The sequence below is a fragment of the Drosophila ananassae genome, chromosome 2R (assembly GCF_017639315.1).
Source record: "Drosophila ananassae strain 14024-0371.13 chromosome 2R, ASM1763931v2, whole genome shotgun sequence".
Classification (NCBI taxonomy): Eukaryota; Metazoa; Arthropoda; class Insecta; order Diptera; family Drosophilidae; genus Drosophila; species Drosophila ananassae.
In genome coordinates this window covers 10354328-10372345 of record NC_057928.1, presented here as the reverse complement: position 1 = coordinate 10372345, position 18018 = coordinate 10354328, and the positions used below count along the sequence as shown (strand labels likewise).

The 18018-nt window shown below is 40.3% G+C and overlaps 2 protein-coding genes across 4 annotated transcripts; one reads left to right on the top strand and one right to left on the bottom strand.

The window, feature by feature from the left end:
* Positions 1 to 731: 731 nt before the first annotated feature.
* Positions 732 to 14029, top strand: LOC6493529 (death-associated inhibitor of apoptosis 1). Of its 3 annotated transcripts, none has more exons than XM_014908947.3 (2): positions 732 to 996; positions 12355 to 14029. In XM_014908947.3, exon 2 carries the CDS (start codon positions 12462 to 12464, stop codon positions 13794 to 13796), a length of 1335 nt encoding a protein of 444 aa, XP_014764433.1. In that variant the 5' UTR covers positions 732 to 996; positions 12355 to 12461; the 3' UTR covers positions 13797 to 14029. The 3 variants fall into 3 exon arrangements, with proteins under 3 accessions (XP_014764433.1, XP_001957942.1, XP_032309595.1); XM_001957906.4 differs by lacking the exon at positions 732 to 996 and adding an exon at positions 5144 to 5534; XM_032453704.2 differs by lacking the exon at positions 732 to 996 and adding an exon at positions 10174 to 10336.
* A 1308-nt stretch (positions 14030 to 15337) lies between these two features.
* Positions 15338 to 17302, bottom strand: LOC6506399. Its single transcript, XM_001957907.4, has 4 exons — positions 17134 to 17302; positions 16415 to 16976; positions 16007 to 16356; positions 15338 to 15948 (listed from the first exon to the last, which is right to left on the bottom strand). Exons 1-4 carry the CDS (start codon positions 17201 to 17203, stop codon positions 15569 to 15571), a joined length of 1362 nt encoding a protein of 453 aa, XP_001957943.3. The 5' UTR covers positions 17204 to 17302; the 3' UTR covers positions 15338 to 15568.
* Between the last annotated feature and the right edge of the window lie 716 nt (positions 17303 to 18018).

The window sequence follows — 18018 nt, the reverse complement described above, 5'->3', positions numbered from 1 at the left end:
TATTAGTATTGAGGGCCCATTACGAATTCCTATATTATATTTATTTTTCAAATACATTTTTGGCGCCCCAATTCGGTCACATTATTATCCCCGCTCTCTCGCTCGTGCCGAACCGGGAAAGAAAGTTACAATAAACTTTTAAATTTGTTGAAGCTGGCAAAAAAGCTAAAATAGTTTTTAACAAAAAAAGCTTTTCAATTTATCGCCACTTTTAAGATATTTATAGAAAGAAACACTGATTTATTTAATTAAATGATTTTGACCGTTTTCAGGGTGCCAGACTGATGAAAAATATTGAAAGTGGCGGCACCCTCTTGGAAACCAGGGCTGGCATGATTTAAATGTTTCGTTATAACGTTCTTTTTCAATTGTGAGCTTTTTATTTGTTAAACAACGATTTAAATAGAAGTAGAATAAGTAATAAACATAAATTGTACAAATTAGACCATAATCACTTGCACTTTACACTAAATAATGATAATAAAGTGCTTGGAAGAGAGGGAGAGAGCGCACAGGCCCACCCCCAAAGTTGAAAACTGCGCATCGCATTGGCGGCAAAAACTATTACGACCGTTCCGCCCGGCAGCGTATCTGTCCGCTCCCACCCCTTTTTCGGCTCTCCAGCGGGGCAGAAAGCCAAGCAAAACAAAACAAATGAGAACGCAAAAGCGGAAAAAAACAAAAAAAAAGCAAATACGAATAGAAAATACCTATAGGAAAGTAGGCTAGGCGGCGCTACAAAATAGTTTTTTCCGTAGTCGCAGCATGACATTCTAACCCACCGGTTGTCTCTCGAACATCGAACAAAAAAAACTAAATATATTTGAGTGTTTTTTTAAAAAATAAGTCCAAAAAAAATAAGCCAAAAACAAACTGAAATAATCTTATCGTAAAGTGAAAACCAAATACCACAAAATAATTAAATTATTCAAGGGCAAAAAATAAAGCTCAACCGAATGCGAAACTGATAAGATACTGTTGTTGAAAATGTCTCTGGTAAGTGTTTTTGCAAGTTTTTTTTTTCAAAATTTTAATTTTTTTTTGTTGCATACAACAAGGAGCTGGGATTTCATCTCACCCTTGCGAAAATTTCACCATTGTTTGTTTTTCTTCATTCATGCCCAGAACTCTCTCTCCCCCTCTCTCTCCCTCTCTCTCTCTTGAGAATTTTCCCGAGATTTCCCAATCATGTGCAATTTTCCAACCCCTGACTATCCTATATTGCTGGCCTGCTCTATCTCGCTTGTAAATTGTATCTTGTATCTGGAGGATATTATTTTACATTCTAGATTGTGCAACGTACTGTTGCCTTTTATCTCCGCCGATGCTTAGCTCATTCGTATTGCATTTCATTCATTAATGAAAACCACATCCACCCCACCCACATATAGCCTAGCTAAGCTAGAATTTTCCTATTTTTAATTAGTGTTCAGTGTCATTTCCATTTACAGCGAACTGCGTAGATTCATTAAAGATTAATGATATTCGACTATAAAGTCAGCTGCTTACCTCACTCTTTTCACCAGAAATCTATTCTATCTAGTTGGTGCATCGCCATTGCGTCATTAGGTGCTAAACTTGGCACCAACCGAGTGACATAAACCATCTATATGTGTTTTTAAGGCTTTGAAGTATTTCCGGTATGACTCGCGACCCAGTGGCGCCCCTAGATAGATAACATTTGTACTATAGATCCTAGTAACACACTTGTATCTAGACTTTGAGGTCTTAATCATAAAAAGATACTAGGTAATCCCAAGCAGAAATCAACAAATTTTGGGTGCGTTATTTCAAAAGAATTCAAAATAATCTACAAACTAGAAACTCTTCTTATCAAGCCATGACACAATCGCCAAAAATTACCATATGCCTTCAACTTAAATACAGCTGTACAACCCAGTTGTTTATACTTTTTTTTATAGAACCTACTGCTGGAGAGATTGGCAAAAAAGTTATACAATTGAAAAAACAATTACTTATCTTAATGGTTGCCTAGTTTATGGGCTAAAAGTGGTCTTTAAATAGTCTTATTGACAGTATTTCAAAGCTTTATTTTCTACTCAGTCTTAGATCCTTATTTCCAAGACAGATCTCTTGACTAGAACCGGATAGTCCCATTATTAGAATGTTCCTTATAACCCCTCCCCAAGAACGCAATTCATGCGATTGACTGAAAAGGAGCTCAACAAAGGATCACCGAAGAACTCTTGCAGCTGGCCACGTCATGTGCCGCGCGATCCTTTCAGGAAACACTACAAGGATGAGGGCCCTGCCCCAGGAGCAGATGTTTTTTAGGTCCTTGTTGATCGGCTTAGAGCCTTGCAGCTGCCGGCACACGTCCTGGCCCTGATTGGGGCAGGTAGAATGGGATATTGGGATATGATCGTTTGTGGAAAGGGACTGACTGCCACATGTTGTAATAGGCAATCTAATCGAGTCGTGCCCAACTGGCTGTTATGACACCTCTTGCCAATTGCCGCGCACAAGAAGAGAATGCAAAAAAATAAAAATAAAAGCCAAAACAGGTTTTCAGACCCCTGCTGCATTTGGTTGTCAATTAAAAAAGCCACTAACCAACTGCAGGCTAACTACAGGCTTTATTCCATAAGAGAAACAGACACTCAGTCTTAATAAAATAGTTTGAAAGCCTGAAGAACCAGCCTTGAAGCTATCTTTGAGATACGTAAGACTTATTTAGATATTTTTGAATATTTTGAAAAGTTCTTTGTAGTGAAGCCCCCCTGTAGATGAGCTTAATGCCGCCCAAGTGTATGGGTGAGCAATCAAAATCACAATAAAACCCACCACAGAGCTGCTAGAAGACAGAGCTCCGGCGGCGAGTGCAACAACTTTAAAAGGCCTTGCAAGGCCGTTCGGCTTTGAGCCAGGGATTTTTTTTCTTTTTTTTTAGATACAAAACTTGTCCAGCAACTCAAGAATCCCACAAAAAAAACTGAGATCCGTGTGGTCAGCTTTTGTGAAACATAAATTGAAAGAGTCAACCCAGCCAGCCAGCCAGCATCCATCCAAATATCCGCAAATAGAATATGCCACATTTTGTGGCAACCGCCTGCGATGGTGTCGTCTTGCAACATGTCAAAGTCGTCTAGACTCCACACATTTATAGGCAAATTTCTCAAATGTGTCGCGACAGATCTTCTTGGTAAATTTAGCGGCGAGTATTTTTATAAAATTATTCAAAAGTTCAACCCGTTAGCGGGCGGGCGGTTGCTAGTCATCAGCCATACACTCATGTCGCACACTGTTGCCAAGTCGCCAGCCCAATGATTCAAACTTTGGAAGGCAATCTTTTCAATCCCAATAGAGTATGGAGGAACGTGCTGGAATTTCCTTTGCAATTATTAATAAATTCATAAATATAAGGCTTTCAGAGCCATATCATCAAGAAGTTTTGATTAGAAAACAAAAGAGGTATTTTAGGTTAAGGGGAATACGAATTATTTATACTCTACTCTACTATTTTATTTTCAAAAGATCACAGACTACATAGATCTTAAAAGATCTCCACTACAAAAAAATATTAATTAAAATTTTTTGGAGGTTTGAACTTCAATTTCATATAAAAATAAAATTAAAAATAGTTAATAGTAATAGTAGAAAATAGTATTAGTTAGAAATACTTAATTTTTGTATTATTTTCATTTTGTTTTTAAGGGAGGTTTTTAGAGGGCCTAGTTGAAGTTTTGAAGTATTCTCACTTTTAGTAGCCCTCTTAATCAGCTCTTGGGTCTACGTGGAACAAAAAATAATTAAAAATGACTTCAACGATTGCCTCATTTTTTTTTTAATCTTTACAAAATGATTTGATTAATAAATGAATTATTGTATGTATGATTAAAAAAAAATTGACTAAGAGACAGTTTAATTTAGAAATTTGAATATTTCGAAATAAATATTAAAAAGAAATTTTAAAGCTAAGAGCCTGAAAAACTGAAAAGTTTAATATAATATTTCAATTTTAAATATAACTCATGACAAGAATGGTAAGATCCTACAGATACTTTAGCAACCTAGATAGCAAATACAATATGTATTTTAAAATTTTAATCTTTAAACCGTGACATGTTGAAAACCAAGATAGCCATCACCTGCTCCTGCTCCTGCCCCTGCTCCTGCCCCTGCTCCTGCTCCATCTCCGCAACATTTTCGTGTTCAAGAGAGAGAGAGAGATTCCTATCGGGGCTTTCTTGATAAGAGACTCCGGGGCATTTCCAGCTGTCTCCAGAACAGCGCGCAGCAGACAGGTAAATTAAAAAAAGGGGTGGGAGAAGGTGGGACGCACCGAAGCGCACACACACCAAAAAAAAAAAAAACGCAGCTGCAGTGCATTGACACGCGCTGTCATTCGGCGCATGCTCGGGGCTCTCTCTCTTCCAGGAGTAATAAAATCAATGATCCTGGCGGTCCTTGACAGGACGCGCCCGTGCCCTCGAGTGCGAAAAGGACAACTATATAGCGGCAGTTTACGGTTACGGCTTGCGTACTAATACTAGCCGTAGTACAACACTGCTCTCCAGTTACCTGCAATATGCAGTTTATTTCCGTTATATCTGGACCTGATAATCGATCGTCTGGACAATTTTAAATAGTTCCATGGAATTACCTTCGTGATTTAAATGGGGTTTACTTTGCGATTCTTTTTTTGCAAAAAGTATACCTGGGAAAGGCCATGCATATAAAATGCCTCTCTTTCGAGTGCAGTCAGAGATGTCAAAAAAGAGGAAAACGGCTAAATTTTAGGAAAAGTTTTTATTTTATTATATGATGTTTTTATATATTGATAAAGTAATAATGTATAAATAATATAAAATAGATCTAGCAGTATTATATGTATTAAGAACACAAAAAAATATATATGATTTTGTTTAGTAACTTTTCTTGTTAATATGGTTCAATCTAGTACCACATGACTTTTAAATTTTTTAAACTATAAAATAAGAAAAAATATCTGTTAAAACTTGTGCAGTTTTATTATATTACCATATAATAAACCGTTACTTATAAAAGAGGTAGCCAATTATTATTAGAGACTTTCAAACGAGAGAGTATTAGCCTTTTTATAGCCAGATGGCGGTAAAATAGCCAAAAGAACGGTACCGCTAGAGGTCGTCTGGCGACGTCGGAGCTCACGAAACCTTGTTCGTGTCAGTTCGGAAACGTAACTCGAAGCAGCAACAGCATAAGAAATGGATTATTGAGCGCTGACACTATTTATAAAATTTAATTAAATGCATTTAAATCTATATAAAGTACTAACCTAAAGTATTGACGGACTCAATTGTGATAGCATTGTGTGGCATTGTATTTGTTGAGAATCAAACGTGGACGCAGAAGCTACCAGGGGAACGTGTGCTTGTCTAAAAGTGTGACTTTGTTACATTTTCCGTTCATTTTGTTCACGGAAAATAATCAATAGTGACTGTGAAAGCGCTTTATACTTTCTGTAACGTCGAATCTCAGTGGAAATACGAGGGAGACTTGAGTTTTTCAACAAAAAGAGAAAAGCCATCAAGGTGAGCTGAAGTTTCCCTACCATTTGTACCCTCAAAATTGATTTAACCCCAAAAAAGTTGTAATGAAAACGTGACATCAGAAGCGAGCCATAAGCTAAAAAACCATATTTTTGTTCAATTTTACTGATACGTTCACTCACGAATACTACCACACATCTCCAATAGCCATATCGCTTGTATGGTCCACAACACACATTCGTCGCATTCGATTTGCTGGCAAAGCTTTACTTTACAAAACCTATTATTTTTTGTTTAAATTATAAATATAATATGTAATTGTAAAGAGTAAACAATAAAGAAATAATCCATTATTTATAATGTAAAGTAAATGACCCACTATACCAAAAACGACATGTTTAATTTTGTCGGGTAAAACACCCGACATTCGTGTTCCCATTCGCTTGCCTGCTCGCTCGCTCTCGCGGAGAGAGATGAAAAAATGGCGACTTTCAGAGTTGCTAAATGCTTGCAATCTTGTTTAACTTAAAATTATTTACAAATTTGACAATGTTTGTTTATGAAATGAGTTTGTTTGAATTTTCTGTTGGACTTAAGAGTAATTTTAATGACACACCGCTTCTTCCACGGACATCTGAGCTATGAAAACGGGAATCTTTCAGCCATGTGGTAACCCTGTTTGCGCTGAATGATTTCATACGAATTCCGCGCCATACTATACTATACTCTGAAAATGCTGTTTTAAAAACAACATTCTCAATTGGGTGTGATGGTCGGGAGGGAGGGTGATGGGGAGGGGGAGCATACACAATGCCATTAATTTTGTATTCATCCGAATTTCGGACTACGCAATATGCTTTTTTTTTCGGCGGAGATGATCCATCCCTCGAAATATTCCAGTTTGCCCAATTATTTTTTGGAGCTTGAAGGTCACAGAATGTGTCATCCATAACCCTAGTTCTAATTAGATTTAAATAAATAATGATTCATCTTTGTTTTTATTATTATTTAAATATGTATTGTATGTTTTTTTCTTCCGGTGTAACCAGATGACGCGTCAGCCCACTGGGTACATAAAATACTTTACTCCATACGCTATACGATACTCTATATGTGTAAGGAAGGCACTTCCTCTTTTACGCACACTCTCTCGCATAATCCGAAACCCAACCCTCCACCATCGATGATTCCGGAGTTCGGAGCATTAGCTTCTTTGTCTGGCAACATCCGCTCACAAACGGAAGTGAAGCACTCATGCGTGTTTTCCATTCTGCAGAAGAAGCTACCGATGGCCCAGACCAGAGCTGAGCTCAAAAAGAGCCGTTGGAGCTGAGCTGTTGCCAATTTTCACTGCTGGCGAGTGCAGTTTTTATTTTATGCTTCATTGCTTTGAACTTTGGCGTTCAGTTTTGTGTGGCGAACAAAGAGAAAGTCCAGCTCTCAGAGCTCCAAAGCTTCGATTTACAGTCTTACTTAACTAAGTGGGACTTGTAATTCAAAACAAAAAAAATTGTATCATAAATTGTGAATTTATTTTATAAAGAAGAGAGTCGCCCAGGGCATCAACCACACCCACGCCATCCACCATTCAACGATGGTGGTCTCCGATTCCCCAGTTCCTGTGCCCACATTTTCTTACTCCCACGAAATCGAGACACAATTCCTTAATAAAAACGATAGATAAGATGCTTAATAAAACAACAAACCGTTCTCACGTTGGGAATACAATTTTCCTGAAATAGAATGGAGGATCTATTGTCTATCCTCTTTCAAAAATTCCATTTGTTATCGCCAGCAGACGTGACGGCAATCAGCAGATGAATGGAAATGGTCTTATGGACCAGAAGACCCCGAACAAGACCCAGCATAAGATGAAGAAAATTACAATTTCTAGGAATTCCCGGAATTTTCTATGCCTCTCTCTCTCTCACTCTGAAGCTGATTCATCTCCAGCACGACCTTTGAGCCCGAGCCGCGTGAAAAACGACCTTTCAACCATTATTTCCACTAACGAGGCAGCCCCCGCCGCCTCTCCCTCCTTCCCAGCCAGAAGATTTCCTTTCTTCTCTACCGATTTCCATGAGAGCCAGCCAGCCTACCCACATTCCACAGTCGCATCCCTCTCCCTTGCACACGACTTGACTTTCGGTTTGAGAACAATTTTCCTTCTGGGTTTTCCACGGAAAATCGCTGGCGGCGTCGGCGGTTCTGGATTTTTGAACTGAGCCGCCGTTGGTTTATTTTTTTTTTTGGACAATCGATCACTGTTCAATGGGATAGAGGGAGAAGGAGGATACTACTCTTACACTGAAGAAAATCATACTATTTTTTAAATTTAGTTTCTAATTAAATACTTCAGAGGGTTTAGGAAAAAGTAGAGTGCCTAAAATGGTTCTTTTAAACATGATTTTCATATTTCAGCTCCTAAGGATATAGTTTTTTTTTTTAACAGCAGAAGATTTTTTGAAGAATTTAAAAATATTTTTCAATTTTGAAATTTTGTTCTTCGTTTTTTTTAGTATTTTTGGGAAGGATTTGAAAACTAGAGTGCGTAAAGTTGTTGATTTTAACGAATTATGATTTTGGTTAGGAGAAAAATCATTGAAGAATTCCAAAAAATTTTGAGATGATCTGGAACTTTTTTCAAATGTTCTTTCAATCAGGGATCTTTCAATCAGGATTCAGGGATTTTAAAAATAGAATATTCATTCAATTTTCGATATCAGCTTTCTTTAAAAATAAGAAGAATCTTTGTAAAATTCTAGAATTATTTTCAAATTCTAATTTTAATATTTGGGTTTATAGTATTTTTAAAAGAGTTTTGAAAACTAGAATGTTTTGAAAACTAGAACAAAAATTGTTAATTTCAATAAATTATAATCTTAGAAAGGATAAAATTCATTGTAAAATTCTAGAATATTTTTCAATAAATTTGAGATATAGAAAAATTTCAAAAATCTCTTGTATGAAAAAGTTTCCGTGTAGGGGTCGAGCCGATCTTAATGCATTCCCCAGCCGCTCTGTGGGATCGGGCGCATTTATTATGATTACAATATTGCCCTTTGTTGGCCAGCAGCAGCATCCGAGCATCCCACCATCCCAGCATCCCGGAGATGTTGTTGTTTGTTCTCTGTTTTCTTCTCGTATTATCGACGTCGGCGGTCGTTTTGTTGCTGCATTTCTTGGAAGGCCACAACACACACACCATACACACACACCACACACACACACACTTGGATGCCGTGGAGGAACGTTCTTTGTGTGTGTTGCATTTATTTATTTTTCTGCAGCCTCCTCCGGAGACTCTCGAGTTCTGAACACGATGACGACTCATGCAGAGGGTCGGTCGGTCGGTCGGTCTTCTCTCTCTCCGGTTGAGATCCATCCCCTCCCTGGCTTTAAACCCCAGCTTGTTCTTGTTGCTGCTGTCGTCGTATCTGGTATCACCGCATTCCAATCTCGGTCTCCGGTCTCGGAAGACAACAACACGAAGAATGGTAAAGTGTTTATAATAGTTTCCCACAGTCGAGCGAGCTCATGTCTCCGGGGCTCCCAAGGTATCTCAAAGATATAGATACAGTCATGGACATAGAACTATGATCTTGGGGGATCTAGAAATAAAGTATCTACAAGTATAACATGACATTTTTAAAGTAATTGGATCAAGAGATCATATTAGATCTTATATTTGATCATATATCATAGTTATGATCTAAAAAATACTATCTTGAGAGATACGATGTGTATTTGAGAGATAAAAGTACAATATTTTGACTAAATTGGATCAAGAGATCATATCAGATCTTAAAAAAGATCATATAACAGATCCTGACTATTATTATTATTGAATAGAATTGAGAGATATAAGTATACCATTTAGAAGATAATGGATGAAGAGATCTTACAAGACCTCCTAACTATTATTTTTTAGTGATCAATGATCATATATCATGGCTATGAACCAAAAAAATACGATCTTGAGAGATATAAGAATATAATTTTGAATAAAAAGGATCAAGAACTCATTCCCAGGCCTTATAACATATCCTAACTATGATTATTATGGATCATATATCATAATTTATATAAAAAAAATAATTATAATGTTACTAAAAACTCTAAATAAAATAAATATCAAATATTATCTTTAAATCTGAGTAATGATATTCTGGTCTTAGTAATTTCACCTCGAGTGTTCTGCAAAGACCTTTAATATGGTATCGTTTGGACCTCTGTGGTTACCTTCACTTACAGCTCCAACAACAATCGAGTTGGAGTCCAATCACCAGGCCCAGCTTGCTTACAAACCTGGGAGATTGGACTGGGCTAGCTCGGCTCGGCTCGGCTCGGGTTATTCCAATCAGAAAACTCGAAAAGCAGCTACAGCTCCAGCTCCAGCCCAGCTCCAGTCCAACTTCAACTCCAGTTTGATTTTTCTCAGAGGTAGAGTTTTTGTAGAAAAGTTGTTCGACTGCATTCCATTGTAGGTTCGTTCGTTTCGTGCTCGTTTGTTCTTCTGTTTTTATGTTTTTCTGTTTTTCTGTTTGTTGCCTTGCCTCCTGGGCCTAGCCTTTTCTTGGCCTTAGATTATGATTTTCTTTCGTAGATATATGTATGTAGAGGCAGCAGTTCCCATGCCATTCCATGCCATGCCATGCCATACCATTCATGTGCCGCCCAGGAGGCCATGTCTTTTAATTTTTCAGTGTGCATTCAGTCGGTGTTGGGTGAAGAAGGTGCTGGCTCACTCACGGTATCTCCTCTAGAAGTTTAGTTGCTTCCTGAACTGATTTAAATTTCTAAATAAATTCGAATAAAGACACTGCACTTGGAACAAGTACTTGGTAAGTGACTACTGGGCCCTCTGAACTTTCCATTCAATTTCCGTGAAATTCCAACCGATCGGCTTCAATTACAATTGTTAATGGCTTTCGCATTCCGCAATAACAAATGTGCACTTTGTACAGCCCCTAGACATCATTACAAACAAAAAAAAAGTAATCAGAACTGAGTTAAGTCTAATCCGAAGCTTCAAGTACACTAGCTGACAAAAATGCAGTCTATTCTGTAGAGAGGGTATCGATATGGCATCCATTGTCTAGGAGGTAGCTGCTCCACTTCAAGAAACAGAACTTGCAATTGCTTTTGTTTCTGCTGCACTTTAGACACTCACATATAATATATACTCTCTGGTACTCCCTGTGGTTAGTTTGTTGTTTTTCCCATTGATGGTTTCTGGTGGTCTTTGCCTCCACATGGCTGGCTGTCCCGCTTCCACTCCCTGGTATTGGTGCTCCATGTAATGCATTTTTATGCTGCGCGTTTTTTATGCTGCAAGTCGGGGCTCCAAGTCGAGTTGCCGAGTGCGCCGTCGCCGTCGCCAGAGTGGTTTGACGGCATTCCATTAAAACTTTCTCACAGTCGGGCTAGCTAGCTGGCAGTGCTCCCTCAATCCCCTCAAGCCGAGAGACCCTCCTCCTCCTCCTCCTCTTTCCAGTTGCAATTGTTTGGCGAGTTTGGCTGGTTTGTGTGGTTTGCTTTGAAATTTGGACTTTGGACGGTGGTGGCTCCCAGGCAGGCTAGGCTCTTGGGTAGTACAATCTCTTTCTCTGAAGACAGATAAATGCCATCTCTTAAGGAAGTTTAATTAAATATTAAATGCATATTCTAGAACTAAAATAATGTCCAGCTCTCTCTTATCCGATCTATATGGTTTGAAGTAATTATTTTATAAGATCTAGATGGGTTTCCTGCCATTACTTTAATTGCCTTCCCAGGCACTGTCGTGTGGGCTGATTCCCTATTAGCATATTGATTTATCTATTGCCGGTTTCTATGCAAAAAACTCGCCTTTATTATTGTAATTATTTTTGCGGCAGCGGGTGAGTCAGATCGAGAATAGTTATCGCCTTTCTGGCGCCACCACTGCCACCACTGGCACCACCACCCACTCCCTGTCTGGGGAAAACAAATACTCACTGTGATTCGGCGCAGTGGATAAACGAGTGGTTGTAATATTGCGTACTCTATACACTACGATTTCTATTTTTTTTTTTTTTGTCATTTTCCGAGGGAGTTTTTCCTTCGGAAAATGAAAAACCACCCTCGGATGAGAGCGAGTGGGACGACAGCTGTGTGTTGGATTGGATGGATGGCCTGGCCTGGCCTGGCCATAAGGGCTCTTAAAGTTCGTTGATGCTGCAGGCAGCAGCTCCATCTCCAGTTTCTTGAACTGCGTTTCAGTTTTTCCTCCACATTGTACATACACAGTCGGAAAGGAGTAGAGGTGCGATTAAAATTTCGGCTATCAGAGGCAGGGTATTAAAAGTGATTGAGCGAATTCTAAAAAAAAAAAATAAAGGATGTGGTGCTGATAATAGAATTCCAATAAAAAAAAGTGAGTGGTGTCTAGATTAGTTTCTGTTTAAGTTTAGTCATATTTCAAGCTCTTACTCACTCTGCTCTCTTCTACAAAAAATAATTATTCCATTTTTAAAATCTGTGGCTTGTTCTCCAGCCTTGATTTGATTTGAAAATCATGTTTCCATTGACGTTGGTTCGTGTCTATCGCATAGCTTTGTTGACCTTATCAGTAATTGGCTATATTTCTATAGAGAGAGAAGAAAAAAACCCCCTCAGTTCGCTTTTATTTCAAAGTCAGTTGCTATCAAGTGCTGGACGACGACATGTCAGCTCCTCGGCTTGGCTAGGGCTCTCTAGAAACTACTGCACCTGTCCCTAGATCTCTCTCTCTGGCATATCTATACACACTTTCTTTTATCAACATTTTTAGATAGCTCTTATCTGAACACAAATATTTACATTTATACTGACATTCTTTTCTTTTTTCGCCCCATTCCAGTTTCGTGGTGAGAGCGAAAGCAACTGCGGAGGAGGGACACCAGCTGAGAAGGATCAACAACAAAGCCAGACCAGTGGAGATAAGAGGAAAGAACAGCAGCAGCAAAAATGGCAAATGTGGTAACCAGCTCGCGGTATACTTATGGCCCCGCCGCCCACGAGGTAACAGCACCTGTGTTCGATCAGGTGGACAACAACACAAACGCAACCCAACTCTTCAAGAACAACATCTTCAACAACATCATGAACAACTTCAATCGGGAGGAGGACCGTTTAAAATCCTTCATCAACTGGCCTCTGGACTGGCTGGACAAATGCCAGTTGGCCCAAACGGGCATGTACTACACCAACGTGGACGACAAAGTGAAATGCTATTTCTGTGGCGTAGAGATCGGACGATGGGAGCCCGAGGATCAGCCCGTTCCGGAGCATCAACGATGGTCCCCAAACTGCCCGCTACTGCGTCGTCGCACCACCAACAATGTACCGCTCAACGGCGAGGCGCTGGATCGCGTCCTGCCACCCCTCAGCTACGATATCTGCGGCGCCAACGACGCAGCGACAGCCGGAGTGGAGCTCCGCGAACATGCCTATGCCGAGGGACGCATCCCCATGTCGCACATGATCCAGTCGATCGGAGTAAACACGGCAAATGGTTCGGTATCCGTCGGGCCGACTCTCAGCTCGATTGCCACCCAGGCGTCGACGGCCACCCAGGCCAACGGCGATGTCCAGCCGGAGACGTGCCGGCCACCGGCTGCCAGTGGAAATTATTTTCCCGAGTATCCGGAATATGCCGTCGAAGCGGCACGCCTGCGCACCTTCGAGGCGTGGCCGAGGAATCTGAAACAAAAGCCCCCCCAGCTGGCCGAGGCGGGTTTCTTCTACACGGGAGTGGGCGATCGCGTTCGCTGCTTCAGCTGCGGCGGTGGACTGAAGGACTGGGACGACAACGACGAGCCCTGGGAACAGCATGCCCTCTGGCTGAGTCAGTGCCGGTTCGTCAAGCTGATGAAGGGTCAGTTGTATATCGATTCTTTGGCAGCCAAGCCAGTGGCGGCCGAGGAGAAGGAGGATACTCCACCAGTTGCCGATTCGGTGAGCAGCAGCAGCAGCAGTACATCCACAACCGAAACATCCGAGGAGGCATCTTCCGGATCGGGAGATGTGGCACCATCCACCGTAGCATCAACGGCCGCCCGACGCATCTTCGACAAGATAGCGGAGTCGTCGTCCGCCGACGTTCCACCTGCCAGCAGCAACAGCGGATCGCCATCGATACCCGAGGAGAAGATGTGCAAGATATGTTACGGCGCCGAGTACAATACGGCTTTTTTGCCGTGCGGCCATGTGGTGGCGTGCGCCAAGTGCGCCTCATCCGTTACCAAGTGCCCACTGTGCCGGAAACCCTTTACCGATGTGATGCGTGTATATTTTTCTTAAGGAACACCACCCAATCCCAACCCCAACATCCAAGTAGAACCACTCGAATGAATTCATTTAAATTGTGGTTCTTCCGGCGATCGCAACGGCCAGCTGTTGGGCAGCCCTTCAGCTGGCCGTTGGAACAATCCGTAGATCGAAGCCTGGTAGTTAACGTAAGCCTCCCATGTAATATTAGTGTAGTGCAGCGCTTGTATGCGTTATTTATAATAAAAACTAACATATTAACGAAATGTCATTGTTGTTTCTCAACTCTCTGTGGGTGTGGTGGGGATTTTAATACAAAAAAGGGAGCGGGCCTCGATAAATTGCATTTAAAGGCGAGTGATGATGATGAGCTCATGACCAAGCCCTGGAAGTCTGGGTAGAAGATAGTGTTTACTATAATTCCTGGTATTCATGGTCATCCTATATTTATTTTTAATCTTATCACAAGAATTTCGATAAAGGACACACGCTGAAATGAATGAAATAAAATTCTTCCGAAAAAATCATTAAAATAAAGACTCCTCCTATCAGGTATTGAACTTTAAATCGATCTTACTCCTTAAGGAATAGGGATTTTTGTTCTTGAATATAAAGATTAGATATAGTGACCGATAAAGCGGTTTATTTGTTTATGATTTTATTCCCCGATAATATTTCAGATTCTGCGTAATTTTTTTTTACGAAGTGGTAGTGTATATTTTTTCAACAAAGGACTCTAGACTAAATTACACGTGCAAGGGCTTTTTGTTTTAAATAAAACTAAAGTAGGATTCAGAGGTTCTTATCAGTCACTGGACTTATCTGAGAAGCGAATTAATCATCGCCCACGCCTAAACAAAGTGCATTCAACTGCAATTGCAGCCGGAGTGCAGTGTCTGTGTGAAAATGACAAATCAGAGGTCTTTGTTGTCGCGGTTGCCAGGTCATAAAAATTGCACAAAAATTTCAGGTTTTCAGAGGTTTTGCTCAGTTTTGGGAGCTTGAACTCATCATCAGATAAGCCCGCAGTGCATTTCAATTAGTTGGTATTCTCTTCTGATCGAACAGATCCGGTTTCGGATTATAGCCAAGGTGAGAAGTGCTGCTGCTGGTCGCCACTTCTTAGCGGTTGCATCACTCCCTCCAGTACATAGTACAGTACATACACATATGGTAATGCAATCACTCCGCCAGTTGCACACGTGCCAGATATCAGACTCCTGTGGTATTTCATTATTACGAAATCACTTAATGAATGAAACATTGGCGTGAATCACTGGCTGCGGTACCTGGAATTAGCAAGAATGTTGATCCGTAAGGGTTCTGACATTTTGATTTTCTTCCATTGGGGCTGGGAGAGATCAGAACTAATAAGTCGAATAGCTTATAGACAGTCGTCGATGTTGTTTATGCAAATTGCTGATCTAGATTCCGCGCCAAACGATCGGAAAGTCAAGTGTTGACCTTAGATTGCGTGAGGTTTCCAAGCCGAGGCATGTGGGGTGCCCACGAAGGCCTTTGCCGCGATTACCTGCACCTGGTGTGGGAAACAGCATTTTCTCTCAGCCGGTTCATTACAAATTCTAATTTATTTATTAAAAAATCTCTTAAAACACAATTTAGTTTATTTTACTTAACGGTCTATTTTTGGGTTGGTTTCTTTGCTAAAGCTGTGCTTTGGTTTGGATCCAGACTAATTGCTTTCTTATTAGATGGTTTGTGTTTAAACTAAACATAGAGCTGCCAACTCTTTTCAATACACTGAACAAAATATGCAAAATACATGATTAGAAAATATTAAAAATTCAACTAAAAATTTCGAGATTAATAAAATCTACGTTAGCCATAACAAAGGCCTTGTGAGTCGTTACTTGAATGGCCAAATCCACTATATTCGTATTGCTGAAGAAGTCCATAGACACCACATTGGCGTTTTTGCCCCAGGGTCCTTTGAGCCATCGATTCACCTTGGGATTGAGGACCTCTGCCCGCTCCTTGGCCGTTAGCATCTTGTGTGAATTAAGCGTCTGCTCTAGTCCACGAACTGCCGTGAATATCCAACCATTTTCCTGGACAGGAGAATCCTTCTTCTTGCTAAATAAGAGACGCATATAGTCCAGGGTCTGGGAGATGTTCATGTAACTGGTGCTGAATCGTTGCCAAGGAACACACAACACATTGGATTCTAAAAAAAGGAAAAATTAAATTTATTTAACAAAAAAAGTATTATACAGTAACCTTACCATTTTCAGGATGTGGAAGTTCCTGTTTGGGAAACAGAATCACCACACGCATTCCCGCCTGAAGTAGTTCCTCCACATACCGATGGGCACATTGCACCTCCATGGTGGCACTGGGATTGTAGGCCACCTCGCCCAGCTCCCGGCGGAGAAGGTGATACAAGGAACTGTAGACTTCCGGGTGCTTGTAGAAGCCAATGGGGAAACTGCTAAAATCGAGCACCACCAGCTCTCCAGATCGCTTCACAAAATCCCTCACATCCCGCAAAACCCCCACCAGAGGAGTGATGAACATGTTCTCATTGGCTATCCAGAAGTTGTCGGCATCATTGTTGCTGTCCATATACTTGTAGCTATTGCAAAGTATTATATTATATTAATAAAGAAGTAATAAGCTTAAGATATCCTCACCCCACACTTATATCCAAATAGCGAATGCCAAAAACCAATTGCGACCAAACATCCAATTGTTGGGCCAAAAGATAATCCTTCACCAGTGCCGACTTGGTCTTGGAACCGACTCCTATCACGGCTCCCGAGGCATGTGTCCCGGGAAAGAAGATGTTCTTCAAGGGCATCAGTCCAATATCCTTGATCTGACCCATCCAATTTGGCTGAATCTTCAGGCAGTCCACCGTGAGCAGCTCGGTGCCGTTGTAACTGGCCACGTAGTGTGGCAGGCACTTCCCCTTCGGATACCGAGTGGCAGGTTGATCCTGGTTGCTATCCTGTCGGTTCCAGCCTCCCGGAAAATTAAGCTTTCCCAGCTTAATGGGCGTAATCATTTTTCCAGTACGATTGGCAATGCCACCGATGCGCAGTTCTGGCTGGAAATTGGAAATGGTCGGATCTTGGCCGTAAATACCAACCCAGTCCGGAGGGCCGAAGCAATCGGGTCCCCAATTGATTTCCAGAAAGGATTCATGCAAGGATTTTCCGCTCAAGGAAATGGTTAAATAAACTGGGCAATTGGCTGATAAAAAATAGAATACAAAATTGAGTAAAAATAACTTTCTTGTATATAATATTAATGGAAATGAATAACAACACTTTCTATTACTTTCAATACTATATAGATTCGTTTCTTGTGTCTTTTAATGTTTTCCATTAAGTTTGTAAAAATTACTCACCTTCTAGTCTCCCAAAAAGCATTATAAACTGCATTAATGCCACTAAAAATTGTAGTTTCATTTTCCTCATCGTTACTTAAACTTGACACCCAATTAGATATTACGTGCGCTTTGAATTTGATTTTGTGTGCTATTTGCTCGGTGTCCAGCGCCAAATTGAAGTGAGCTACAATTCCTACAGTTTTCTGTGCATTTGTATCTCAATTGAATTAAACCACCCACACTTTCTCTCGTTCTCCCCTTATCATTGCAAAGACTAACAAGTGCTCACAAGCCCCGGTAATTGAGCGTTATATCAAGAAACTGAGTTCATCTTTGAGATACTTTTAAATTGGGGAGATCTGATACTCATTTCATGATTTTGGGGCTCTGATGGCTTATCTAAGTTATTATTTACCCTTTTCCTTATCCTTCAATAAAATTATAAAATTAATATATTCCTACAGTCTAATTTTTCTTGATCCATAAAAATGCTTGGAACCAATACACGGCCCACAGCGAAGGCTATATCTTGTCCAATTTTTATCCGATTCTTGAGCAAAATTATTTAAATGATTTGTAGATCGCTTCCCCATTAATCTGCATCAATACCTAAGAAGATAACTTTTTTGATGTTTTTTTTTTTTAATTACCTGGAGGATCCCCTTCAAAACTCTTTAAAAAGGCTTGGAGCCACTATATGGTCCACATCGAAGGCTATATCTTGGCCAATTTTTATCCGATTCTTGAGCGGAATATCTTAAACGATTTGTATATCGATTCCCCATTAATCTGCATCAAAATCTAAGAAGATAACTTTTTTGAGGTTTTTTTTTAAATTTCCTGGAGGATCCCCTTCAAAACTCCATAAAAAGGCTTGGAGCCACTATATGCCCCACAGGGAAC

What these genes read in the sequence shown, in the direction of transcription:
- LOC6506399 (XM_001957907.4), bottom strand. Translation starts at nt 17,203, where the DNA reads ATGAGGAAAATGAAACTACAATTTTTAGTGGCATTAATGCAGTTTATA. An exon ending in TATTTGGATATAAGTGTGGG is followed by an intron (nt 16,357 to 16,414) that starts GTGAGGATATCT and finishes ACTTTGCAATAG; the next exon opens with CTACAAGTATATGGACAGCA. An exon ending in ACTTCCACATCCTGAAAATG is followed by an intron (nt 15,949 to 16,006) that starts GTAAGGTTACTG and finishes TCCTTTTTTTAG; the next exon opens with AATCCAATGTGTTGTGTGTT.
- LOC6493529 (XM_014908947.3), top strand. Translation starts at nt 12,462, where the DNA reads ATGGCAAATGTGGTAACCAGCTCGCGGTATACTTATGGCCCCGCCGCC.